At 40.6% G+C, this 27,551-nt stretch overlaps 1 protein-coding gene across 2 annotated transcripts in view; it reads left to right on the top strand.

The window, feature by feature from the left end:
• LOC124285544 (cubilin-like) overlaps nt 1-27,551 on the top strand; it is a 72,952-nt gene that overhangs the window by 38,698 nt on the left and 6,703 nt on the right. The window contains exons 3-13 of one of the 2 annotated variants that reach the window (XM_046721785.1): nt 19,997-20,130; nt 20,463-20,615; nt 21,101-21,185; nt 21,424-21,566; nt 23,058-23,195; nt 24,584-24,665; nt 24,884-25,002; nt 25,444-25,467; nt 25,827-25,970; nt 26,855-26,957; nt 27,397-27,518. In XM_046721785.1, coding sequence (XP_046577741.1) covers nt 19,997-20,130; nt 20,463-20,615; nt 21,101-21,185; nt 21,424-21,566; nt 23,058-23,195; nt 24,584-24,665; nt 24,884-25,002; nt 25,444-25,467; nt 25,827-25,970; nt 26,855-26,957; nt 27,397-27,518 — 1,247 coding nt within the window. The remainder of the gene's footprint in view (nt 1-19,996; nt 20,131-20,462; nt 20,616-21,100; nt 21,186-21,423; nt 21,567-23,057; nt 23,196-24,583; nt 24,666-24,883; nt 25,003-25,443; nt 25,468-25,826; nt 25,971-26,854; nt 26,958-27,396; nt 27,519-27,551) is intronic. The other variant, XM_046721786.1, reaches the window with a different exon arrangement.

Below are 27,551 nucleotides of genomic sequence, written 5' to 3'. Positions count from 1 at the left end.
ATATTTCAGCCATATTATGACAAAAACATATTTGACATTGAAATGGAATATACTAGTATGTAGATTATAAAAACCTGTCGACGAAGGACAGTAAAACAACTAGAATATCACAATTACAACTAAAACTAGATAGCACTATTTGGATAATACAATATAAAAACAGGGTATAGATCGCCAACAACTGAAGGTAGATCACAGTACTAGGGACCATGGGGACTTACAGTACCTTGCTACCTGCATGGGCCCTAGCTGGATTTATATGATCCCTTCAGTCGCTGGCGATTGAAGTCACATTTAGCTAAAATTAAAATGACAAAAATACTACATTTAAAACAGCTGGTAAATTTAAATTTCCTTTGAATGTTTCGGGACTTACGTACCCTCTCAGGAGGACAATAATTTTACAATACTTCAACCCCCTTTGAGGGTACAGCCACTAACAATCTCAGTTACTAATCTAAACTACCAATATATATTTTTTATTTATCTACTTACAAACTGTTCATCAAAATTGATCTAATAATTCTATTTCTTTTAAAAATTCAATAATTAAATGGAAATTAACACTACTACAAAGATCCTTAACAGTTTTTACTTTGAAATATCTATCCCTTGTGATGGAAAAAAAAAATACAGTCAAGCAGGACATGCTTGACTGTGATTCTTTCATCACAAGGGATACAAAACGGAGGATCCTCACCTTTTAACAGGTACTCATGAGTGTATCTAGTATGGCCAATACGACATCGTCGCATAATGACTCTTCAAATCTGAACTGACAACCCAAGTAAGTGTAACCGATATAGGGTTTTATTTAATGTAATTTATTAATACCTACTTGGGTGTCCAACTTCTTCTGCATCAAATCACGGACATAAGATCTAATGACGACTTTGTAATCAGAATACGGGATCAGAAGTGGTGTCACAGATTTATGAAGTGCTGCTTTGGCAGCAAGATCAGCCATTGAGTAGTATATAGAATAGCGGTAAGAGATCACTTTTGACAAAAGCCTCTGTAAAGCTGTATTTCACAAATAAAGCTTTTATCAGGCCCTAATCTCGTCCGCTATTGTATATACCACTTTTGAATCCCCAGCCAACTTCCTGGTCACTATGACTGCAAACCAACACTTTCCTGGTCACGTGACACTATTGTGATCAACCTATATAATGTTGATCTCCGAGAAACAATTTAATGTGAATCTCCTATGATTTCTTTGGTTTTCGTAATGAAGGCTTGCTGAGCTTGTTGTATCCCTTGGTTTATGTACTTTTTTTTCTCGTCTTCACTGATGGCAGCGCTTTTACGAGACTTGGTTCGAATGTCTTGTTTCATTTGTGATATTTTGTGAGTTCAGAGAGGACCACACGAAACTCATCCTCTGAGATTTTACTGTCCGTGAGTGCGGTGGAAATATGATCGGCTATTGTGCTTAACTTTGCTTCGGCTAGAATTCTAATTTCGTCCTGTTTCAATGCTTTACGATGTAATTTGCGAGATACAAACTTAAACACCAATCCCACCAACCCTGACACTCCAGCTGTTATTTCAATGCCTAGCACTATAGGTGCGGCTACGATGGTGGACAATAACCCGACACCTACCGCACCTAATCCCATACTGGCTGCCATAAGGGAGGTATCAACCCCATCCACGAAATTGAAAGCTCTATGGTATTTCTTACATAATGCTTTGCGTATATCGCGATCTTGTTCTAGTTGACGTTTTATGTCACATAACTCTCTCAAACAAAATCCGTCTACAGTTTCCAGTGTTTTTGTTACATATGTGTACATATATATATTTTATAAGATATTTTTCAATTGTGTTTTATTTAATGGCCGATCAATGTATTTGAGGCTTATAAAGTTTAGATTCTCATACAGGAAAATATGGGAAAGTCTAATAGGAAAATCTTGGTCTATACGAAACCCATCGAGGGTTATTAAGGAGGGTATAAATCTCAGTAAGTGTTCCGATCCTGGTTGTATGACGATACTGCAACGGGTGCTACCATGTATGTCTTCCCAATGTATTGTCAACCCAGATAAAAGTTTTTGGCTTGAACCCCTAATAGCTTCTCCGAGAAAGACTTCTATGATGAGTGTGGTGTCTGGTTTCATAGTCATAAGATCTGATAGGTAATCGGGGAAGTCGAACCATAAATTTGAATCCACGTTTGAAACTAACATGTTGCTCGTGTGATGTGGTATTTGGTCAACTCTTATCTCATCAGAAGTCGGAATGAAACACGCGAGAATGACGTCATTGTTCCTAATTTCGGAGACAGAACTACATCTGTTTAAAGAGATGTAAAGTGCAGTGAGGGTCATCTTGATCAACTATTCAGGTTCTTTAAAGTCTGCCAGAGCCACCCGCACATACACGTTGTCTGTTAAGTGCGGGACGTACAAGGCGTTTTCCTCGCCGGGTCGATCGAACCCCTCCGTGTCTCCTAGGTCCCCGAGTCTGACGTTGGGAAGACGATTGTATATCGCCTATATAAAATGTTATAAAATAGATTCCATTTGTTTTTTTGATAATTTCTCAGGTGTGCACTTCAACCCCATTAAATGTATGTTGTCGGGTAGGAAAATTTTGGTGAGTGATATCATGTCCTCCAGAGTCACGATGACTCCCTGCAGACTGGTGTGGGAATCGATGTTCACCCGCATGTAAACAGAGCAAACGGGGTATTGTTGTTGTTTGGTCCACCAGAGTTTGATTCCTTTCACTGTTTTGACTGGTGATGATGGTTCACCGAGGTAGACTTGGATGATCAGCATGGACTTCTCTGGTATATTTCCCAGGATGTCGGCCACGTTGTCGAATTCAGACACTATTTGCAATGCAACGTTTTGTGCCCAAGGTTTACTTGAAAGCATGTGGGATATCGTACTCGAGAGTGCGCTGATGATCACACCACGCCTCTCTGTCGGGAAGTCAGCCATGAGCAGGGTTCCGTTGTTCACGACTTTGTTTAGGTAGTGGTCTTTGTTTTCTGTGAACACGTAGTGAGAGATGTTGAGAAACCAGTCGGTTCGAGATTGTACCAAACCCCATTTGTTTTCGTCAGTGAAGACGAGGCTGTACTGGTTGTTCCGAGCGATGCTCGTGGTCTCAACGTTGTCTAGGTCAAACAGTTTGCCACCAAACGCTGGGTATATCATCCATTTATCCTCTCCGCTGCGGACTAGGGCGTACCGAGTGTTGCTGTTCACTCCTGCGGTATCGCTGATATCACTTAAGTTACTGTCGGATCCCCCGGCGGGGACTTCAACGCGTTTGTAAATGTTATTTTTAAGTTGCAAGGTGTACAGTTTACCGTCTATTCCTGGGTCGTCAAATCCACGAGTGTCCCCGAGGTCGGAGATTGCTAGGTTGGCACATTTTCTTAATCACGTTCCTGGGCCGTGAGCGCTAGTCATTATCGTATGTCCAGCGTTATGCTGAGGTACCCTATATTAATAGGATGTTTTTTATATCTAAAATACATATTTTTAATTCCGAGATGGTACCTCGTGTTAATTTCTTGTACTGCTGTGAAGAAAACGATTCGGTTCTGCCGTCGTTGTACTTTTCCGTTTTCACCGGTACGGATCTCAGCAGTGTAGAAGGGCATTCACCTTGAATGTTGTCTGTCCGTAGTGCTCAGCTGTAACTAGATGAATGCACAGTTCGGTGTATGGAACTAGGTCGGGTAAACCCGAGTGTTCTCGCCAATGACCTGCTGAGTCTCAAGACGTTTCTTCCGTTGTTGGTTAACACGACCATTCCGTTCGAGTAGTTAATTGTGAGTTCAACTCCTCCGAGTTCGAAGACTTCATCGCTGAGCGAGCACACACTGTAGTAGCCGTCCGTTATTTGGTTACGTTTGTTATTGACAAACAGCCTGTTGTTGCTGCTGTTGATGTTGGTCCATCGTGGTAGGTAGGTGATATTGCAGAGTGCGACTTTGAGTTGGCCTGACGTGTTATCGATCACGTGCATCAGTTGAACAGACTCACTGCTCGTTATTCCTGGAAGTGTTATGTACATATTAAAGTATATTAGTCCATTATATAATACTTTTAAAATGTACAAACCGAGAGTGTTTTACCCTAAAATGGATAGATTTCACGAACATGAAGACCGTGGTTGATGCAAAGGATGGTTTACATTTCAGAGCACAGTTTATTGATATGTTTATAAATGACAATGTTTCGGTGACGAATGTGAAAACGGTGCACGCTTGGTTTAACAACCCGATGCAGTTCTGGCAGAATCAATTCAATTTCGCCGTGTGGTGCGCACAAACGGGTGCGGCTTGGTGTTGAGTGACACCGCCGTGCCCTGCTGGGTCGGGTTATGTTTATGTTTCATGTGTACTATCAGACCAGACGTATCCTCAAAGAAATCAGCGGTCAGCTTCCACAGGACAAAGGGTTGGATGCAGTGAACAATCCGTATGATCGACGGGCATACGAACGAATTTGCAACGAATTCGAAATCCATCCGAAGACGGATTGGCGTTTGCCGGTCCGAACCACGGTTTGGGTATTCCATATGATGGCGTGCGACCCGTGAAAGAAGTCAGTGATGATTTACTGAAACGAGATTTACTACGTCAGGACTTTGCTTTGTTGAGTAATGAATGGCGAGATGAACTTTAAAGGTAGTGTTGCTTTCACCATCCAAATCTGCAGCAACCCAAAGACTCCGTGGACGATTGGAAAATGTTCATGCTGGTCGAAAGGGTGTACATGTGCCGGTGTAATGCGTTTGAACGATTGGATTCGAACATACATGTGGGCGTTGGTGGGTGCACAGAAGCAAAACGCGTTCCAGCATCGTCGGTGAAGGGACTGCTTACGACGCTCAGAAACAGTTCTTGGCCAATGTCGAGGATGCTATTAATGCTCCAGTTGATCTACCGAGTGCCATCCAACGCTACCAAAACGTGTTGGAATACGTCTGGTCGAAAGTCGACTTTGTGTTCGAGTGGGATTGTATATGGCTCCGAGCGACATGCAACTGGGAATCCATAAAGTGGTGTGCTACAACAACGAAATCGTCTTAAACGTCTTAAACATCAACGCCTATGATGATGCCGGTGAAACTGGCATAGTGGCATCATCCCCGAAACCCAGGGGGGTTCGACCACAACCACCACAGCCCCTTTCACCACGTGAGGTGGTTGAAAATAAAGAACACCTCGATAGTAAAACAGCACTGGTAGTCGGGGGGATCGCGGTTGGCTTGTGCCTCATTTGGTTAAAAATTCCATAGCTGCGATGTACACTAGACCCACCACAGCGACGATGGCTGCCCAGAGGTTTTGGCCGAGACACGTGACAGTTTTAGCCAGCGTACTCAGTAGCCACGAGACGATGCTACCAAGGATTCCCGGAAGCGCTTCGGCGGTTTTGCCTGCAAGTTTAGCCAGGGCTTCGCCGAGTGATTTCAGATGATTTTTACCCAGTCTCTGACGTCGCTGCCACCTGGTGGTGGTGGTGTTGGTATGCTACTGCATACGATGAAGCCCAATGCGGTCAGAATGCTGGCGATGGTAATGCCTTTTTCCCAGAACAGAGTTCGAATCCTGTACGCCAACGTGGTGTTTTCATTCAGGACTCGGTCAATGGTTTCCCTGCAAGTCACGCAATCGTTTTTCGATGATGTTTTTCGACTACGGTCTGCTTGAAAAGTCCATTGCTAACGGTATCACCCATGAACGAGGTGTCCAGCTGAGGGTCGGTGAAATCGGTCATTTCAATATCGTCCATTATATTAATTATATTAAACGTATATATTTTATATATATATAATGTCACAATACGGAAGAAAGCTAGATCCTTTTCGAAGATTAAGAGAGCCTCTCGGCGTCAAAGCCGTGCGTCAGTTGGTGACTATCACCAATAATCCGTGTTGCTCACGGGACACGCGCCGTTTTACCAGGCCGCGCTGGGCGATCGGTTGGAATACGAACTCACATTTATCGACTACAGTCGTGCGTACGCTGAACGGTGATGCTGGTAGTTACGCCATTGACAACATCTTGCTGGAGTTCGACATGGTAACAAGTCCGGAGCTGGCCCGGCACGTTCGAAAACCAGTACTCGGGAAAGCTGTCCATCCTGTACGACCGAGTCCTGCGGTACCGGACGATCGTACGGGACAAGAGCGACACGCTGTAGAACATCAACTTGAACGTGCCGGCGCGATCGATGAAAGGCATCTTGATCATTCCTGTGGAGGATTACGAACCGTTTCAAAGAGACAGTGAAAGGTTTTTCAACCCCGAAATCACGAAAGTGTAAGTAACCATCGAGGGCATGCCCAACCAACTGTTCAGCCAAGGTATGAGGGCACACCAGCAGTGGGATGAGATGAAAAAGCTACCCAATGTGAAAGAACTGCATCTATCCTCCGTGAAGATTGGGGATTACCTAACCACCAAGGCACGCGCTGGGGTTGGACATGCGATCCATGGACGACGATCGGTTGCAGGTAGGGTCCGCCGTGCCGACAACGGCAGTGAGGGGATAACCATCCAAATCACAAAAATATCCCAAAACAAAGGCAAATTAAAATTATATTTGTACGTGATTATGGACGTGCAACTTAATATAGACAATGGAAGATTCGTGCAAGCCATCTATTGATTTGCCTCGAGATCCACACTGTGCTATAGTGTGCATTCAGACGGGCTGTGGGAAGACCGTTTTTGTGTTCAACATGCTGGAAGGATACTATTGGGACGTGTTCGATAACATCTTTATTATTTGCCCTACTTTATACATCAACAAAACGTACACGGAGAGATCTTTGGTGATGATGGACCCGGACGTGCACCAAATCGATCTGGGAACACATCTGCAGGATTTGTTGAAAGCTTATCACAACAAATTTAAAGGGAAGTTGATGCTGTTCATCCCGGACGAGTGCAGCGCTAATAAAGAGATAACCAAAAGAGAGACATGCTATCGTATTTATCGTTTTCTGGCCGACGTTTGGGTGCTAATGCAGAAATTCAACCTCGGAGTTGAAAGACCCTCAGGAAAGGACGAGATGGGTAGCCTTATTTCACTGCAAGGACAGGGATTCGTTCGAGGAATGCTTGAGAGAAAACGACGTGATTTCTAGCAAACCAGAACAGGGACGAGTCAAAACAGCTCGCTGAAACGAAACACGCCAGACTCGTATTGAAAACCGACCAACCCTTGGCTTATTGAGTATTTTAGCAAATTCTAGCAAATCTTAGCAAATTCTTAGCAAATTCTAGCAAATGAAAGTTTATAGTTTTATAGTAAATGTCGCCTTTGAAATTCTTATCGTGTGTAACTTAGCTTTCATCTCGCTATGTTTCACATGCATTGGATATTATTTTATTAGAATTAAAAATCGTTTGTTACATTATAAAATGGAGTTCAATGAATTGCTCAAACAACTGTTGGTGGTGGATGATAAAAGCGACGACAAGCGAGAGAAACTGGTAGCGCTGGCGGTCGGCGGCAAAGACAAACAATACCTTGGTGGTGACCACACTCGAGATAAAATTCAGAAAATGCCCATCGATGAGATCAATAAGCTGTACGCGAGATACGAAACCCTGCTCGGAGCTGAGATGACAAAAACTATAGGATCTGTCATAACGCATGTCTACGCCTGGCCGACTTTACCTGTGGGAAGATCACAAGAAAGATCCGTTCATCGAACACGCTTTGGGCTATGTCAGCTGTGTGTTGTACCACAAATACGTCTGTTTTTACCCGTAAACGCAGCGATTATCACGGCAAAGCATTGTCAATTTAAAGAGGAAAAAATTACTAATAATAGTATACAAGATGGAAACTGGCCAGCAAGAACCTATACAAGTCACCACGAAGAAGAATCTTAAAAAAGTCGACGCTGGTAGAAAAGGCGGTTTAGCCAAACACCACAAAAATAATTATACTCTGAGGATAGCTGCAGGCGCAGCTGCTGCCATGGCAACATTACTTATGTTATATAATAAACCACAATCAGCACCAAAACCAACACCGCAACCACTATTAGAGGTAAACTCGCATATTATGATTTAAAATAAATATATTTTTTCTTGTATACATAATGTCTGAACGAAAAACAGTCATTAACAACGCATACCACGCCAAGGTGGTCGCCGGTCTAGCCGTAGGTTATGCTCGTTTAACAAAAATATATCTCAAACAACCCACGATCAAGCTCGATTTCGACCTGCCAGATATGGGCATGCTCATCATGAACATGGCCACCAAGGACGTTCTCGTAAAACAAGGAATCATACCTGAATATATTTTACATAAACATATATAGAATGGCTACGATCGCTATGATGGTCGGCGGGGCATTAGTCAACGCCCTGGCATTTTCGGGAGTAATTACCTTTTTCTCGAAATTACGAGAGTCGAATGCGGCCGAGGTAGAAGCGGAACGAAAACGCCACGATATAGCCGTGGAGAAATTACATGCCACGCAAACCAGGTATGCAAAAACGCATGCAGAGACACGATTTCAGTTACGATCAACTCGAGCAAAAGAATACTACCTGCTAACCGGTAAACAGCTCGAACCTCTCGACGATTAACCCACACTCTTTCAGTATTACGCGCCCTCCCGGGACAAAAATCGAGAACTGATCTTCGTCGCACTGGGTCTAGCCGTGACTGTGTTAACTCATTAAGACCGAGAGACGCATATGTGGGGCAAATTAATCAGATCCTCACAGCAAGTGACGTGTTTATGGGGCAGGTAATTAGCAGTTTCTCACAGCGAGAGCCACATACAATCGTCAACAGAAAGCACCTGATGGAAATTCGAAACGATGACGTGTACGAGGACATGAAGAAAAAAATACACCTGTACGACACCAGCGACTACCCCAAGGACCACCCGATGCATGACACTATCAATAAAAAAGTGCTCGAAAAGATGAAGGACGAATGCGCCGGCACACCGATCGCGGAATACATCGGCTTGAGGCCCAAAGTGTATTCCATCCTGAAAGCAGACGATAATGAAATCAGAAAAGCGAAAGGCGTGAAAAAATATGTGGTGAAAAAACAAATCAAACACGCCAGATTCAAGGAAGCCCTGTTCAAGACTCGCACTTTCAAACATCAAATGAATACGCTGAGAAGCGACGGACACAGGATATACGGACTGACGATAAACAAAACGTCCCTGTCGCCGATGGACACGAAACGTTGGATCGCCATCGACAGAATCAACACGTACGCGTAGGGACATGAAAAAATTGAACTGAAAGAATAAATATATATATATATATAATGACAGAATTTTTTTTGGAAAACATTTATTACAGCCCGCGTGGATACTGGAAAGGCGCGAGCACCATACACAAGCTTGGTGAGATAGCAAGAGTATCACAAAACGAAGCCACATTGTTACATGTTTTGTCGTTTTCATTTTAAGAAAGAGAAGAAGCGGCCAGAAATGCTGATTATTACCGTTGTCGTTCTGCATGATTTTGCGTCAGTCATGGCGTCACGCTGCACAGAAACTTGACAGTTTCGTATAAACACATCACATTCCTGTATTGCATCTATTTTAATTTCCTATTTCTTGCTACTATGCTCTTTCCACGCAAATGGGTGTCTGAAAATTTGAGAAAATGCTACACAGTATAAAGTCTGAAATTTCTTTGTTTACATTTCAAACAGGTGTTGTCTTTCGAGCACAGCATTAGTTTCCACCTCCAATATCTTTCGTTTCAGTTTATCTACACACTTGGTATTGGTGACAAAAACAGTTGTAATTAGATTCTAAAATGTATGAGGAATTCAGTAGGGCTGGGACGAGTAGGAAAATTGGAATCGAGTACCCGCATGTACTTACCCGAATCGGAATCGAGTACCCAGAAATGTAAGAAATACATTCGGGTCAACCTCTGAATATTCAATCACGATTTGACAGAGACTATTATAGAAAACTTGAAAAATTGGTAATAAGACATTAAAACTGAACTCAAGCTATTTAATTTACGTCTGTTTAACCAATATAGAGAGTAACACCATAACTTACACTCCTCGTTATAACAACGAATGTTTCTGTTCCTGCTGCTACTGTTATATTGATCTTCAGTGACCCATGCTTGTCGTATGAGGCGACTAACGGGATCGGGTGGTCAGACTCGCTGACTTGGTTGACACATGTCATCGTATCCCAATTGCACACATCGATGCTTATGTTGTTGATCACTGGATTGTCTCGTCCAGACTCGATTATTTACAGACCGCCGCCATATAGCTGGAATATTGCTGAGTGCGGCGTAAAACTAAACTCACTCACTCACTCAATGATGTAAATGTGTTTTACGTCAAAAAGAAAAAGACAAGCTATTGTCTGCCCTTGTCATTACAGAGCTCTCTCCCTTCCGGGTACCTGATTCCTAGAAATAGGACTCGATTCCAGCTGTACCGACCCGGATGCGAGTACCTAGGTACCAGCCCCAACCTTAGAATTCAGTGATGCATTTGTCGCTGCTGAATATGAATTATATGTGATGTAATTGGCGTCTCAATACCGGACTTCGCGAAACGTTGTGATTTGTGAGTGATATGCAGGCCTACTTCGTAGTCACTTTGATTAAATTTTATGTTTGAATATCGAAACCCATTTTGTCACATAATACTATCTCTTTGTCATTTTACACGATAATGTTTGGAAGTTTAAACTTATTTTATAACAATATCTGAATGCTAATGTTATACACTGATGTGTTTTATGCAAGGAATGCAATGGCATAATAGTATTTCTCTGCCGAATCGTTGCAGCGTTCTATAATACACTTATGAAATATAATACATGTTTTTCCGTCCTTGAAGAAATTGAAAAGAACTATCTTTGCATTTTCTATAGTCACTTGTGAGTTGAACTAAATGGAGGTTCATCTGATCAATGAGTATCAAGGAAATTATGTTTATCTACTACAGCGTTCTATAATAAACTTATGAAATATGATACATGTTTTTCCGACCTTGAAGTCATTAAAAAGAATTATGCATTTTCTGCAGTCACTTGTGAATTGAACTAAATGAAGGTTCATCTGATTAATGAGTATCGAGGAAATTATGTTCATCTATAAATTAGACGCAGCTTCATGTTTTTCAAGACATCTTTCCGGAATATGCGTCTGTGAAGGCGTTCAGATAATGATGATATTGCACAGTTTTATTCATGAGATTCCTGTTATAAGTAAGCTCAAATAATAGATCGATTAAATTCAGCAGTGTTGGCCCTGGGGCCTATAGTACAATTACAGTTTGATCTACTTGCACGTAGTGCTAGTAACATGTTAAGTTTCTATTGGCATTGAATGCATATCTCAGATAAAAGCTAATGGTATTATTGTCACAACATCTATATGGTTTGATGTTAAAAGATTTGGCAATGTGTGTTCATACATTACAATTATTGACAGACTTGGCAAATAATTAATAAATGATATTGATAGCATCTTGATGACTTGGCCATACAGTCATGACAATTTAAGGAGTGAAAAGTGAGCGATAGGTCTTATGGGAATTCAAAGATTCATTAAGACTGTAACCGTCTAAGAGTAACTCCTGTGTGTAATATTTGTAAATATTCTATCCACTGAAAACATGCCTTTACTATTAATATTACATGTATTTTCATGGATTCATAATATTTTATGTATATGCTATAGTTTCTCATTAAAATGTCTTTTCTGTTGTCGGAATTGAAGTAAGTCCCACACAGAGCTGGGATCATATGTCTTTGAAATATATATGCAAACGTCTGGAACCTTGTTTTCCAATACAAGCGTTCAAAGCGTTACGACATTGGCATACCTATGATAAACTATAGAGTTGGTTTCAACCATTGACTGGATTACATTATCATCGTCAGCAGAGAAATTTCGACTTCTCTTTTTCCTTGGGTTCCAGGCGACATTTCGCGATTCCATTTTTGGTAATCCGGCAGTAAACAGAAAACGGAATTGTGGGATATATGGAAGCTAACCAGTGACGTTAACCACACTATTAATGTTTGACGGCGACGTTAGCTAAGGGCATGACTGACCATGTTTTGAACAACGCATATTTAACGTTCGGTTACCTAACGGATGGTTAAGGATTGAACCGGCCTTTAAGAGTTAACCGGCGGTTAAGATAACCGAGCATTGAACAACCGGGCCCAGGAAGTTGGCTGGGGATTCAAAAGAGGTATATACAATAGCGGAAGAGATTAGGGCCTGATAAAAGCTTTATTTATGAAATAAAGCTTTACAGAGGCTTTTGTCAAAAGTGATCTCGTACCGCTATTCTATAAACTACTCATTGTGTTCCCAGAAATGCCAACGTAGCTGGGTAACCAACAGAGGACGATGTCGTGTTGGCCAGAAGCAAGATCATCATATAATCCAATGATTTCTATTAAAAGTGGATGTTTGCAAGAAATATATTTAATAGCCTGAAGGCAAGAAAGAGAATCGGAAAATATTATATATGGTTATATAAGAGCTGTTAATATGGCGTTAGCTTCTGCTGTGAAAATAGAGCTGTTATTTGGTAATCGAGAAGATATTGTTCTTGGTCCAATGACAGTCAAACTGGACAGAAAATTCAATGACATATATTAATCCATAGGCTTTATCAAAAAGTACAAGATCAGGTTTGTTGGCTGGAATTCTTCTGAGGCTGTATATGGGCCTATTCCACAGAACTTTGAAAGCAGCATGTTCCATAACGCTCTGGACATGTTCAGGGTCGTACCGTGGATGGACCTCGGAGTCAGAGCCACAGGCATGGCAGAGACGGGAGGAAAAGCAACGAGCCTTGCCATAATGTATTTGAAGACATGCTGTTTGTGACAAGGAAGGGCATCCACTTACAGTATCTGTAAATTCATTACACAGTCGCCATTTCATATTAATATTTCCTTTAAGAATCACATTTTGGTGGTTGCGAGAAGGAAGTGACTGGTCACTGAGCAGCAAAAAGAAATCCCTCTGTTTCACATTTAAGACCAGCCGACTTCATCCAGACGAAGGAGTCGGTTGGATTGCTATTCATTTCCACACAGTGCATGTACACACGATGCAGTGGCTTCTCAGAAAGCTTCTCCACAAATGACCGACACTGGGCAGACTTGGTGAAGGACTTCACCTGGTTTACTCCCATAGCTATGGCGTCCAGCAGTACATCACCATCAACAACAAAAAACTGAAATTTTAAGTTTCTGTCAAACAACCTTGTAACACTTAAAATAGCTGTGAAATTCCTTGCTTTCATAATGAGTCTTGATATGCATCACCAGAGGATCATTCGATATATATATATGCGCAAAAGTACACAATAAATTTTATCATAAATAGCCTCTACATTAATCAAACCCCTGCCTCCCGATTTGATTGGCACATATAAACGATTAAGAGAGGAACGAGGGTGGTGGGCTCTTTTGATCGAAAATGAATTACCTTGCCATGTTTCAAATGAAGAGTTATACATTAGTCGAGTCGAAATGTCATGCCAATGTCATTAGAAAAGAACTCGACAAGGAAAACATATACTTTCAAATTGGTATCTCCTTTGGCAAGGAGCTCAATGTCATCCATGTAAAGGAGATGAGTAAGTGGTGATGGAGATCTGTGCTGAGGAGGTCCAGGATGGTAACCCCCCTCTTTATTGAGCAGGAAGCTCAGAGGATTTAAAGACAACAACCAAAAACCAAAAAAAACAGGAGTAAAGGAGTCCCAATAGAATATTCCCCTTCTGATTGGAATATATTTTAAAGGCTGCACCTGCCCTTGCGAATACAACTCAAGTTGAGTCGTCCAGCAGCTCATGAAAGACTTAATCAAGTAGTCGCTCAGGGAGGTCAATACAATGAAGAGACTTCAGAATTCATTCATGTAGAGACAGAGTCATATGAATTTTGGTAGTCAATCCAGAACATGGAGAGGTTGCGGTGATATGTTTTAACCTCTTCCAAAATCATTTTCTGTACAAGAAGATGATTCTTGATCCCCAACATCCCTTCCTGTTGTCATTATTATTATCAACATCATGATCATCGATCTACACAGCTGGATTACGATGACATGTTTCAAGACCAGTTCTATCCCGGATCGCAACTGATAAAATATGTTTCCTGTGAAGAGTGTAGTTACTTCTGAAACGTATTGAGTGTTTCAACAGATTCATTAATGTCAGGAATATTTTTGTTGTAGAATGTCAAAGTAATTCAGATGGCATTCCATTGGAAACTGCAGCTATATTATATCAAAGACAACCTATTGTACCTGTAACTTCAAAAAACCCATCTGGAAAAAGTTTCATCTGAAAAAGTGCAGTTGTTTTTCTTGAGTTTAAGAACTGTTCCAAATAATTGTGTTACTGGTTTTGCTACACGAAAAGAAAGATATCCTTCTGAGTTATTGGATAGACGTTCACAGTGCAGGGTTATCACGACTCTTTCAGACTTTAAGTTCTTACTGATATGACGATTTTGTAATATAACAGAATGATTCTTGAATACACGATTGATTTGAAAAGTAAGTCAAGTCAATTGACATTTGTCCAAAGGGTTGGCCTGCTTGTCACTTAATTTGTCTATTCATAGATGAACGTATCTGCTGTGTAGCCTGGCATCAATCATTTGTGGGATAAGTTCCTTCGTCTCACTGTGAAGATATCGTATTCATTCATGTATGAGGCTGCTTCGGGTTAACCCTGGTGCGGCTCACACGGTCCTCTAAAGTCGTATGAAAGCCAGTGAGGCATATTTCAACACCAATAACCTTCAAATACATTGAAAAGGGTTTCTGTGAAAGATGCTCTTATAAATGACTGTGAGAGACTCACCTACAGTGTGTGTTGACTAATAATTTACTACACAGGATCAACAATAAAAGAACCCTGGTTTTAGTGTAGTGGTGTTTGTAGTGTATATTTCTGCACACAAAACATCAAAACATATAACAGTGTTTCAATTGTATTTATTTATACGCAAACCTGTTTATCTATTTTAAACACTTGCCAAAAACGTATCTGACTTGATCAAGGCGGCCTGAAGAATAAGCTCCGGTTCAGGATGTAATTAAGCTCTTGTGTGTGGCGGTGCAAGGTTGACGGTTTATGTCATTGTAAGGTAAACAACAACGCAGGGTCGTTGTTTGACGAAGTGAACGGCAATCCGCACCTTTTATTGTCAGCGGCTAAATCATAAGTTATATAAGTCCTTTGACTTGGAGGCAACGCATTATATTCCTACAAAGTAGTATGAAGTCCGACTATATGGCAATAGAATATTTTATCATTTATTCACACTATCCCAGCCTCTTACGGTTTTATTGAAATGCCAAGATTTCACAAACATGTCATTTTACATGGATGACGTTTCGAACAGAAGCGACAAAACCTTTTTCCACATTCATGAGAAATTTCTGTTAAACGTGACGCAAATGTGATGCAAATGTGACTATATCAGGAGCATGTATTTGTTTCAGCAGCATTACAGCTGGACAATGTCGTTTTTAGATAATACATAAAATGCGAAATTTGTATAGCGCCCTATATGGCTTAATATAAAACCACTCTAAGGCGCTTAACAGTGTTCAGGAGTGAGAGTCTATTGTTGAGAGGTATAAGCATATTTATATAGATGGGTTTTGATGACCTTTTTTGAAACAGTTGTATAATCTGAGTCTCTGATGGTGGCTGGTAGATTGTTCCAGAGCATTGCTGCTAACTTGCTGAAGCATCTGTCCCCATATTTCACAGTTCTTGTTTTGTCACAGTGATGAGTGAAACTGTTTGGTACCGGAGGGATCGTGTCGGTCGGTATGAGGTTATGAGCTCCTGGAGGTAACATGGAGCTGTGCCATGCAGTGCCTTGTAAGCATACGTGAGCATCTTGTGCTGACGTTGGAGGTGCACAGGCAGCCAATATAAGTTCATCAGAATTGGAGTGATGTGGTCACGCTTCTGGGACCTTGTTACAGTCGAACCGCACTGTTCTGCACTCTCTGAAGACGAGATATGACAGACTTGGGCAGTCCACACAGGAGGGCGTTTCCACAGTCAAGACGAGATGTTACAAGGGATTTCACCAATGTTTTACAGCAGTCCTCTGTTATGTATGGTCTGATGGCCCCAAAGTTCCTAATTTGGTAGAAACAGGATCTACTGATGGCATTTACCTGCCTTTCCATTGAGAGAGTGCTATCGAAGTGGACTCCAAGATTTTTGACAGAGTCTGCAGCTTGGATTGTGCTGGTTCCAACTTTCGGCTCAATGCCCTTGGTAGCCTGTGAGTGACGCTCGGGTTTGAAAACCATCATTTCAGTCTTTTCTTTGTTGATCTTCAACATATTGGAGTTAGTCCAGTTGGTGATGTCAGTCATGCATGCTTCCAGTGTTTTGGCGGCAGAAATCCAATCAGTGGATGGATGGAGGACTTTGTACATCTGCTTGCCATATGCATAAACGTGGTATGTAAGGTGTTGTTGCCGTCATATTTCACTCATAGGCTTGGAATACAGGCAGTAAAGAACTGGTCCGAGGACTGAACCTTGCGGCACACCATATTCAAGACACTTGTCGATCGATAAAGCTGGTCCTATTGCTACTTGTAGGGTTTTGACCACACATGTAGGATTTGAACCAAGTGAGGACCCTGTCTGATATTCCATATGTGAAGTGGGGGCGCTGAAACAGTATATCATTGTTAATGAGGTCGAATGCAGCAGACTGGTCTAGCATCAACATTACAACAGAGTCCCTGTTGTCGATAGCCTTGGCAATGTCCTGATGAACTCGAAGAAGTGCTGTCTCTGTGGAGTGCCCGGTGCGGTAGGCTGACTGGAAGTTGTCCTGCAGGTTGTTGGTGATTAGACGATGTTGAAGACGAGACAAAACAACTGTTTCCAGGATCTTAGACACGAATGGCAAATTGGAAACCGGATGGTAGTTCTTCAGTGTTCCCTTGTCTAATCCAGGATTCTTCAGGAGAGGCCTGACTACGGCTTTCTTAAAACTGGGTGGAACTTCAGATTCAGTGACTTATTCAATATCACTGTGATGAGAAGAGGGACCTGCTCCAGACATTGTTCCAATAACCATGTTGGGACTGGATCGAGCTCACAGGATTTCAGTGGAGACTTCAGAATGACTTTGCGTACTTCTTCCTGGGTAATTGGTGTGAAATATGTCAGGCGTTTACCAGTAAACGCCATATCAACTCCCATCGCCGAAATACCTGGGACATTCTGACCAGAAGAGGGTATATCATCTCTTATAGAGGGGTGTTGGGGTAGCCTAGTGGTTAAAGCGTTGGCTCGTCACGCCGAAGACCCGGGCTCGAATCCCCACATGGTTACAATGTGTGAAGCCCATTTCTTGTGTCCCCCGCCATGATGTTGCTGGAATATTGCTAAAAGCGGCATAAAACTAAACTCAGTCAGTCCGTCAGTCATCTCTTATGGAAGTGACTTTTTTGGTGAAGAAATCACTGAACTTGTTGGCAAGAGTCTTGTCAGAGGAGCACGATGGTAGAATTGTCTTAGCCGACTGTCCCATCAGATTCTTTGTGAGTCTGAAGAGCTGTTTATGATCGGTCTTGCAATCAGCGATCCGATCACAATAATGATCTCTCTTGGTCTTGATTAACAACTTAGAGTACCCCTTACACTTTTCCTTGTAGAGCTGTTTATGGACAGAGTTTAGTTCTACGCCACTGTCGTTCTGCAGCACGACGGGAATGCTTCATCTCTCTGAGCTCGTCTGTGTACCAAGGAACATTTAGTCTCAGGGTGATGGTCTTTGTTTGTAGAGAAGCATGTTTGTCAATCAGAGAAGCAAATCCGATGTTATATTCTTGAACAAGCTCTTCCAAGGGACCGTCAGTGAGCTGGAGGTCAGTAGACACCCTAACGTCCTCACAGAAGGCCAGTATGGAGATTGCTCTATATCTGCGAAACCTGCATCGTTGCCGTGTTGGTTTTGGTTTGGAACAGTTCAGGATTCAGTTTATTGCCAGTAGATCTCCTTCACACAATCTGCGGTGGTCGGTCTAGAATCAGGCTGTCCTCCATGGTGATCAGTACGTCTAGTGTATGACCATGGGTGTGGGTAGCTCCTTTAACGTGCTGAACCAGCCTGTGAGATTCCAGTATCCATAGGAAATGGTTTGTGTCTGTGTTCAATAAATCCTCAAGATGGAAGTTCAGATCTCCACAAACAACTATCTCCTGTGGTAACACTGCTAAACAGTCCAGACAAGTTGACCACTCCTTGAAGAAAACATCTTTGCTGAAACTATTCTGCTAGCAAGGGGGAGGACGATATACCACACTCAGTATGGACAGTTTTTCACCTGTCTGGATCGAGGATTCAATAGGTTCGAAATGTGTGAACATTTCTTCTGATCAAGGGTTTTGTCTGTTCACAGTCAATTCGTTCTTTTGCAATATAGCCTCCTCGACGTTTGCTAATCCGAGGAACGTGCTGTATCTCGTATCCAGATGGTACAAGCTCTGCTATCACATGGTTGTCGATTGTTGTACCCTACCATGTTTCTGTTACAACCAGGATATCAGTATCATTGGTTATTAAAGAATCTCCAATGGAAAGGGCCTTATTTTTAACTGACCTACAGTTCACAGAGAAAAATGTAAATTGAATATCAATTGATGGAACAGTTTTATATGAAGGAATGGATTTGAGATTGCATGTCTTCACTCCTTCTTATCCAAGTTTCTGCTTGGATTTTGACAGAATAATACAAAGTGGTCTTTGAATTTTTCTGCCTTTTTTCAGTAAACAAATCGATTCTGAATCACGAATCACTAGTGATAATAGCGTTCACGAAAAAGTGAGCGCATCCTGCGCCACCGGTGGCACTCGTCATAAACATATGATATGTCTAGTTGGTTTTCATCTGAAATAATTCGGAAATGTATGGAATAAATCGAGAATTCAGAATCGGACATCACTGATGCATCAAATTTGGAAGTTTCCTTCAAATGTCTACCATAAAATTTCTTGAAAGCTTGAATGTTGTAATCTTTGAAATTCTGGTGATAAAAAGCACATTACTATTCGACATGAACGGGAAGTTGACTATTGGAAGTTGAAATCATCCCCTTTTGTCACACAGCCTGGTGAAGAGGTTTTTTGTCACTCTGAATCTCTGTGCAGCTGTGAACATTTGTATTTTCTGTTCTTTGCATAAAACAAATATGTGAATATGATATGATGACCCATTACAACGGGTAGTTATGTCCACAATGTATGAGATATACCATTTTCCATGTACACTAAATAGTCAGGTTCTTGATGACCTTAGTTTTTAAGGGCATATGATGATGTGGTTGTGTACATCTGCAAATAATTCAAAATAATGTCAGAAGTTTCATTATGTTAGGAACAGATAGTCCAAGTAAAGAATGATCAGTTTCTAAACCCTCATGGTTCCTTAGTCATATTGTTCCTGGTTCCAAGGTTATAAGGAGACGCCATTTACAAGCATGTAATACAATGAACGTGTTTTACAGGTGCGTGCAATGTGACGCTCCATGCCCAGAGGGAACCGCTGAATTTCACATCTCCTAACTACCCAGACCACTACAGAAAGTATGTAGAGACATTCCTGGTCATTTTATGAATGATCTGCTCGCCAGAATGTGTGCTCATGTATATCCAAAACATTCATATCTGTTGATGAATGTCTATTGTAACATTTGTATCATTGATAAGTAAGCACTGCAGAATAATGTTATCAGGCTGAACTACCCATACAGCAATATTTAGAAACATTTCTGTTCATTTTATGAATGATCTGCTCGCCATTGATGGACGCTTATTTCGTAAGATTTTTTATATTTGATATGTAAGCACTGCAGAATTAAATGTAGCCATGCTGATATTTAACATAAATGTCGAAAATATATGTTTGAGTTTACACATGAACTGTTACTTTAGTTCCTAATACCATCATTTTACAGTAATGACAACTGTTATTGGGATATCTACCCTGAAACACGAGGCTACAGGGTTGTACTCGAAATGGTGTATTCCAATATCGAAAGTTCCTCCACCTGTGCACATGACGTCCTCACTATATACATCATAAATAATGGTAAAATAGTTGTATTACATTTAAAACCTCATCAATCTGTTACATAATAATCATTTATGAAATATAATGATATTATCATGCTTCTCGTACTATTATTATGAAGATATTATGTATTTATAAGCTATCCAGAAAAATCTAAAACATATAAAGGTTTTGTTCTATGATCCCTGCGGCGCATCAAGGATCGAAAATGACTGACAGTTTGTGAGAGCTGAAATATTTTCCTGACACGGAAACAAATTTTACATTTTTATGGTTGTAAAAATCACACTCTATAAACTATGCAAACTTCACGAAACAACAAACTTATTCATGACATTTTGTCCAACCAGATAATCAAAGAAGAGGCTATTGGCGTAGGATCTGTGGAACAAGCAGATGGAATATTCTCATCAAGAAAGACCAACATCATTTCCATGTAGTGTTCAAGACTGACAGCAGTGTAGCCAGAAGTGGTTTTCTAATTAGATACTATGAAAAAACGGGTGAGTAAAGTCATGACCCTGACTCTGCAATGTCCGTCCATAATCTTTACTGCATGTACCGTAAAACCTCTAAATTAGAAATCTAGTTCCATTTCTCCCTTGACAAAATGCTTAGGTTGGCATGGACCAATAGGTAATAGCAGATGTGCTCAGTCATATGAAATTTGGTTGCTTGAATGATCAAAATCAGAGACTGGTTTTAATACAGACATATTCGAACCACTTCCAAAATACAAAACGATCATCTAGCGCTGATCTCTCAAACATTATTCAAAACAAAGCAGTTCTTGCAATGATGGAGTTTTGGCTATATGTTTCTTTCGTGTAATAAGGCAGATTCGATAGCGCTGGCAATGACAAAATTCAACATGCAGGATTCTTACATGACATCGTTGAATCTTTCAAAATCAGTAAAAATTCAAAGTTGCCCCGGCTGATCCTCATGAATCTTACGGGTGGTGAATTGAGCCCTTTGTTACAACCAGGTGAAGGATTGTGTGGTGTACCTCTCGTAGCAACTTCTGCCGGAAAGACATTTACCTCCCCTGGATACCCAAACGCCTACTTCCTGTGAGTAACTTCGGTACTATATCGGATAACAGAAGCACTAAAATGTCTTGTATTTGTTGCCCAGTGTTTAATTGTGCATACATTAAGTGAATGAGTGTGTTGGATTGATGATTAAGCTTTCCTTCATGCCTAGCCATGCATACACATCTGTACCTAGTCATGCGTTTATATGTGTGAATCTTTCGAACCATTTCGCAACCTTACTTGTATTGCACTCAGCAACAGGGGTCTGTTGCAGGCGTCAGACTTGTATATGGACTATTACAACGGAACATCAAAACCAAACCATTCAACTGGACACCATGGACTCGGTACTTCAGAACATCTCCTCTCGTGGAACTTGTGACAGGGATTATGTCACTGTGTACAACGGCCAGTACGGTAAGTAGAGACGTGTACATGCTTGTTCATTATATCAAAGACGGTCAGATGATGATGACTTCAGAGATACTATATCCACATTCTACATAGTCAAACAAGGGGATATTTTAGTTAGTTTTCCGTGCAATGATTGTGATCTATAAGACAAAAAGTATTGTAGCATGCAAACAACAGTATCCGTGTTAAACTTTAAACCACTGCAAAAGATGGATGTTTCAAGGTATGTTCATGCTCAACAGACCATATAAAAAGCGCATTTGGCATTTTAAAATGAGCCTCAACACAAAAGGGAATCTCACAGTCAGTACCAAGTGTGTAGACCATGTACATTAATGCTGGCATGGTACCGTCATTTCACTGAGGCCACAATGCGTCGATGACAGGGAAGATTATCGCACCTCAACAGAGGAAAGTGCAGCATTTCTGCAGCGTGTTGGGTGAATCGCATGACGTCGTAGACGCTCTATGTAACACGAGACTTGTTCAATGGGTGACAAATCAGGAGATCTTGCGGATTAAGGTAACACATAAGGGTTGTTCTTATTAAGAAACTGTCGTACAACTCGAGAAACATGTGATCTGTCGTTATCGTGTTGAAACATCATGCCAGGTCGTTCCGTTCTGTTGTAAAACCGGTGAAGACGTCATTTGCAAAATCTCGTATCGGTACACAATGTACTTCACAGCATTCAAAAGTTCTCCTCCATCACGGGTGTGCCTGCTGCTTTCCGTTATCCCACCCCAGATTATAACGTCCCGACCTCCAAAAGAATTCCTTTCTAGAACACCAATGTAACGGTCACAGATCCTGTCGTAAGTTCGGCGAAGAAGTGAATATAACTCATCGGTGTAAAGATCCTTCCTACACTCACTCCCCTCCCCCAAGCATTGTCTGATCCAGCTTAGATGGCGATGCTCTGGCGTTAGCTTATGCGGATGCCGTAGACGCGAATTCACGCCTATTGCCAGATACGGGCTGTTAGGGTTGCTTGACTAAACCTGGGTGGTTTGAATTTGTTGTTCCAATACCTCTCCATCCGTCATTTTCTCTCGAGGCGTGGCATATCGAATTTGTTCAAGAACGATTAATAGAGATTTTGTTTTCTGATTTCTGCACTTCTGACAACTGGGCCTGGTTGTCTTGCCTTTCAAAATTAATAATGTTGGTCGTTTTTCTCGTCTATATCAGGGTTCTTGCAATTTCATGGAATTTGAGCAACAACAGCTACTTTGCGTTTCTTCGACCACTTTAACACACTCGTCCCACTTGTTGGTTCAAATCAAAATATTCATTCAAAAGAAATTATTTTACCAAAGAAAACATTACCTGTCACAATTTCTTTAGCCTCTGACAGTCAAATAGAAGCCTGCTCGTGAAAAACATGCTGACGTAAACGTCTGCACAAGGTATGGTTATTTCTCTCTGTCAGTTTTGAATGATGGTATTCGGAGAAATTCTGACATTAGTGAACATATAATGCTCTATTATAGGTTCCTACCAGCTCGGCAAATTCTGTGGTAGCGAAAGACCTGTTTTTATCAGCGTGGGGAACGCCTTGAGTGTTCGACTACGAACTGATTCCTCCGGAATATACAAAGGATTCAAGATGCTATACAAAGCTATACTGGGTTTGTATGCATTAATCAATTGGATATAACCTAGAACTACAGCTTTCAAGAAATATAATTAATGTAAAATTAATCGGTTCTTATCTGATAGTAAAATATATGTCTCATGTACATTGATTTACGACTCCTAATTTACTTTTTATTTATTTCACTTACGCACATGCCAATATAATATTCTGTAAAGAGAATCACGTTATTTATACATACCTCACACAGTAAACTTTGGTGTCAATACAAAGTGAGTAATGAAAGAAAAATATATATTGCATATGTTCAACAAACGATAATAGAAGTGTCGATAAATCAGTGCAGTTATAATTAACGCCACAACTAACTTCCCCGGAGATCTGCGGTAATAACTCAATTGTAGGATACAATGAAACCGGAGTGTGTCATGTTTGTGTATACAAGACCCAAGGAATATCAAGCATGGGGAATTCTGTCGCCAAGGAAATGTCTTTAAGTGTGTGTTGAACAAAATATCAAAGAAAATGTGAGAAGATAGTAATTCTATCAGTAAAAACTTTAAAATTGTTGTGTAAATGACTAAAACTATGCACATGACAGTAGTCACTTATTCAATGTTATTTCATACATCGTAGTAGCGTTGACAAATGTGTGAAAGAACATGATTTTACGAAGACATTATGAGACATGATGGCAGCTCCAAACTCTCAATGTTACTGTTTTCTAAATGCGAATACATACTGTCATGTTAATACTGCGTTATTCTGTGCATTCAGTTAAGTAATAACAGATCTTCGTCTTTGGCATTGACGCCTCGCCTCCACGCAGCATTCATTTTGTATACCAACGATGTTTGCCAATTATGACAACATTAGCTCTCGGTTTAGACATATTTTGCGTATGTATTATTTCTGTATGAATCAATACGTAAAGCTCTAAACGTGATTAGTTCATATATTCATTATGAAGTTTCGGTAACAGTCTGGACAACATGGTAAAGTGCGGACAAATATCTTTAGAATAAGCCTATAATTCAAGAAACGTATGTTTTGTGATTACTGTTGACTCCAATTTTAACTGATGTCAACACAGCTGATAATAATGGTACAGGCAGTCAGCTCAAAAACGTTAATTTGTTGGGTTTTTTGGCATGGTAGGTTATACTCATAAAACATTTTCCCAACCTGGATTTCTTGAGTGTTTATCAGACATCCTCCTGGGGAGTTTAAATAAGACGTTTGTCTATTGTAAAAATGTCTAGGGACTTGACAACAACCACACACACAAAAGCACGCGCAAACGCACGAACACACACGCGCGCGCGCACACACACACACAAACAACACAACACAAACGCGTATACTTGGTGATACAGCAAAACCAAAAAGAAAATTACAATTGCTACAGTTCTCCATTATCAGCAACAACGTGCAAAGTCGCGCTTCCCGCAGGTTACAGTCCGATGGTGATTGTCTCCCCTGGCTATCCAAACAACTACGTAAAGTAAGTAAAATGCTATAATAAGCTGATGTAAATGACTGCATGATTCAGGCCGTTCACGTGAATACAATTCGCCAGATTAAAAGATGTATACAAATATAGATAAAACTCTAGACAGATCTATAATAATGTCACCAAATGTAAATATGCTTTTATCACGTTTAAGGAATATGTATGAGTTTTGTGTCTTAGTTTCGGAATATGTTTCTTTTTCTTTGCAGGGGATTGGACTGTCAGTGGACTATGAATGCGCCTGGAAGCCTGATCACAGTGAGAGTTTTGTTTCTTGATTTGGAAAAGGTGTCATCGTGTGTGGCTGATTATCTACTGTTCAAAGATGGTACGTAAATCTTAGGACGCATGTTGTGTTCCTCTTGGTAATGAGGAAAGCAGTCGTAGCAAAAGTTCTTTGACATGAGACAAGGAAAAAAAGTGTAATCTTGATATTTTCATGATCACTACTTTATCTATACCCTCCCAAAACAGAATCACATAGATAATAATGGTATATGAAACTTCAAATTCTTACTTTTTTTCAAAATTGGTGAGTGAATGTTATAATTTCGCCATTGCAATGGTGATTAGTGTAAATGGAAGGAATGCACAGCGCCAAAATTCATCTTCGAAAACATTAATGCATGCTTACACTCGAATGTGTCAAGCTGCTTGAAAATGTCATTGATAAAAAAAGTGGTATGCACGTGCAGTTTTGAGGAATCGTGAGCAGGGACATTGTCTGTATGAGACCGTTTTGCTTTTAGACAGTCTTTGGCATTTTTAGGTATGCCAAGCAATCTTCAATTATGTAAGTAATTATCAAGTAACTCAAGTGAAAGGTTCGTTTTATCAACTATCATTCATGATGAGGATATAGTGCATGAAAAAATGTTGTATTTCTAACAGTAATCATAACTGTATCATTTTTATTATGTTCCGAACATACGGCTGCCTTGAAGAACAATACTGTTCCCTGCATATATCATCAGTATTTGTTTACCGTTACTGTTGTATCGAACCTTGGTAACGAATAATTCACTTAGGTCTTTCCAAACTAACTGACGTATTTGTTGTTTGATTGCATAGTGAATAAATCAAATATATTTACAAGTACAACTGAACTCATTAATTAATTAAAGATGCACAATTGATACATTTACGTTTAAGGTACGACCAACGACGCTCGCCAACTGGCAAAGATTTGTGAACGTAGGTCTGTTCCCATCGTCAGCTCAAGTAACCATATGACCATCATGTTTCACTCAGATCTTGCTGGCTCAGGAGGAGGCTTTCGTTTGCAGTACTCATCTGGTAATAATCTCAGCAACTGTAAATAAGCTTAGCAAATGTCTTTTTACTTTTACAAAAGTCTTCAATGGGAAACTATACATTCCTGGTGACCAGAATAACATAATTTGTGTGAGTAGCTATTTTTACACTGTTATCCCTTCAGGGGATCTTTTAACTGAAAGACTTTGGATCATCACGTCACAAATCGTCAATTTACATTTTGTTTAACTGCGACCTATTTTTATTGTGTTTATTTTTTCACTCGGCTGGCTGTTACAGCTGATGACTGTGGATTATCAGATCTCTCCGCATCTTCTGTCACATGGAAGTGAGTGAGTGAGTGAGTGTACTTTTACACCGCACCCAGCAATAATCTAGCCATATGGCGGCGGTCTGTAAGTAATCGGATCTGGACCAGACAATCCAGTAATCAACAGCATGAACGTCGATCTACGCAACTGGGAATCGATGACATGTGTCAACCAAGTCAGCGAGCCTGACAACCCGATCCCGGTAGTCGCCTCTTACGACCAACCTGGTTTACTGAAGATCAATTCTAACCCGGATCTTCACGGGTGGCCTTGACGATAGAGACATCATATTTACTTGATCCCTTGTTCAGGGAAATCACATGTTAAACACTTTACCTTTGTATAAATAAAAAAACGCCCTCAATTATGCAGGTGCAGGGAGTCAATAGAAAATGTATCGATCTTCAATGAAAATTGTATCTTGTATGAACTTTACCAGCTATTTCTGTAATACTTGTAAATTTGCATAATCAATGCGTTTATTTGCCTTTTCAACTACAAACTACCCTATCGTTTATAACTCTGAAAGCGCTTACCAACTGTAAGTGCAATTGTGACTGAAACATTCATCGCTTTCAAATTTATTTATTTCAGAGAGACTGCATGTTTCTGACTGCGGTAGTTCAATGCTCAGCGCCAGCAAATATTCCTGGAGGTCTTTGTCATCCCCTGGGTACCCATACTACAACTACAACAAGTAAGTAGATATATGCATAATCTCAGTTGATAACCGGTTTTTATCACTGGCAAGTTAATACAGTAATTCCTTCCATACGAAAATGGTCTGTTCTAGCCCTGCACCTTCACAGCCCCTCCAGAAGGAATCACTTAATCCTTGATGACTTTTCTTGCACGAAAGCACATCAAGCATAGCCAACAATGCATACTATTTATCACCTTCCCTAGTGAGAAATGTTGCAGGGCGATCTGTTTTGAAATTGCTAAATTCAAAGTGTTGGGATTATAGAGATTTATCAGGTAGAACAAACTTAATATTGATTGAGAGTGTTGGGGACAAAAGGATATTGGAACTGCTGAAACTTGTGTTGATGCAGCAAGCTTTTGTGTATTGTTTTGACTTGCCGTCATAACACAGTGCTATATTTCATGTAATCTTTTCATCTCTTTCCTAACAGCAATATGTACTGCAAGTGGACAGTCTTTGCACCTGTTGGATATAAAGTAACGGTTGAAGTTGAAACTATTTCTATGGATTACGATTCATCATGTTCTAATAACTACGTGCTCTTCACAGATGGTAAGTGCAATGTTCTTTTTTACAAAAGTACTG

The sequence above is a fragment of the Haliotis rubra genome, unplaced genomic scaffold, assembly GCF_003918875.1.
Source record: "Haliotis rubra isolate DU_JTF1 unplaced genomic scaffold, ASM391887v1 Scf362, whole genome shotgun sequence".
In the NCBI taxonomy this organism is placed as follows: Eukaryota; Metazoa; Mollusca; class Gastropoda; order Lepetellida; family Haliotidae; genus Haliotis; species Haliotis rubra.
Note: the sequence above shows the minus strand (reverse complement) of the source record. Positions and strands in the feature narration are given on the sequence as shown.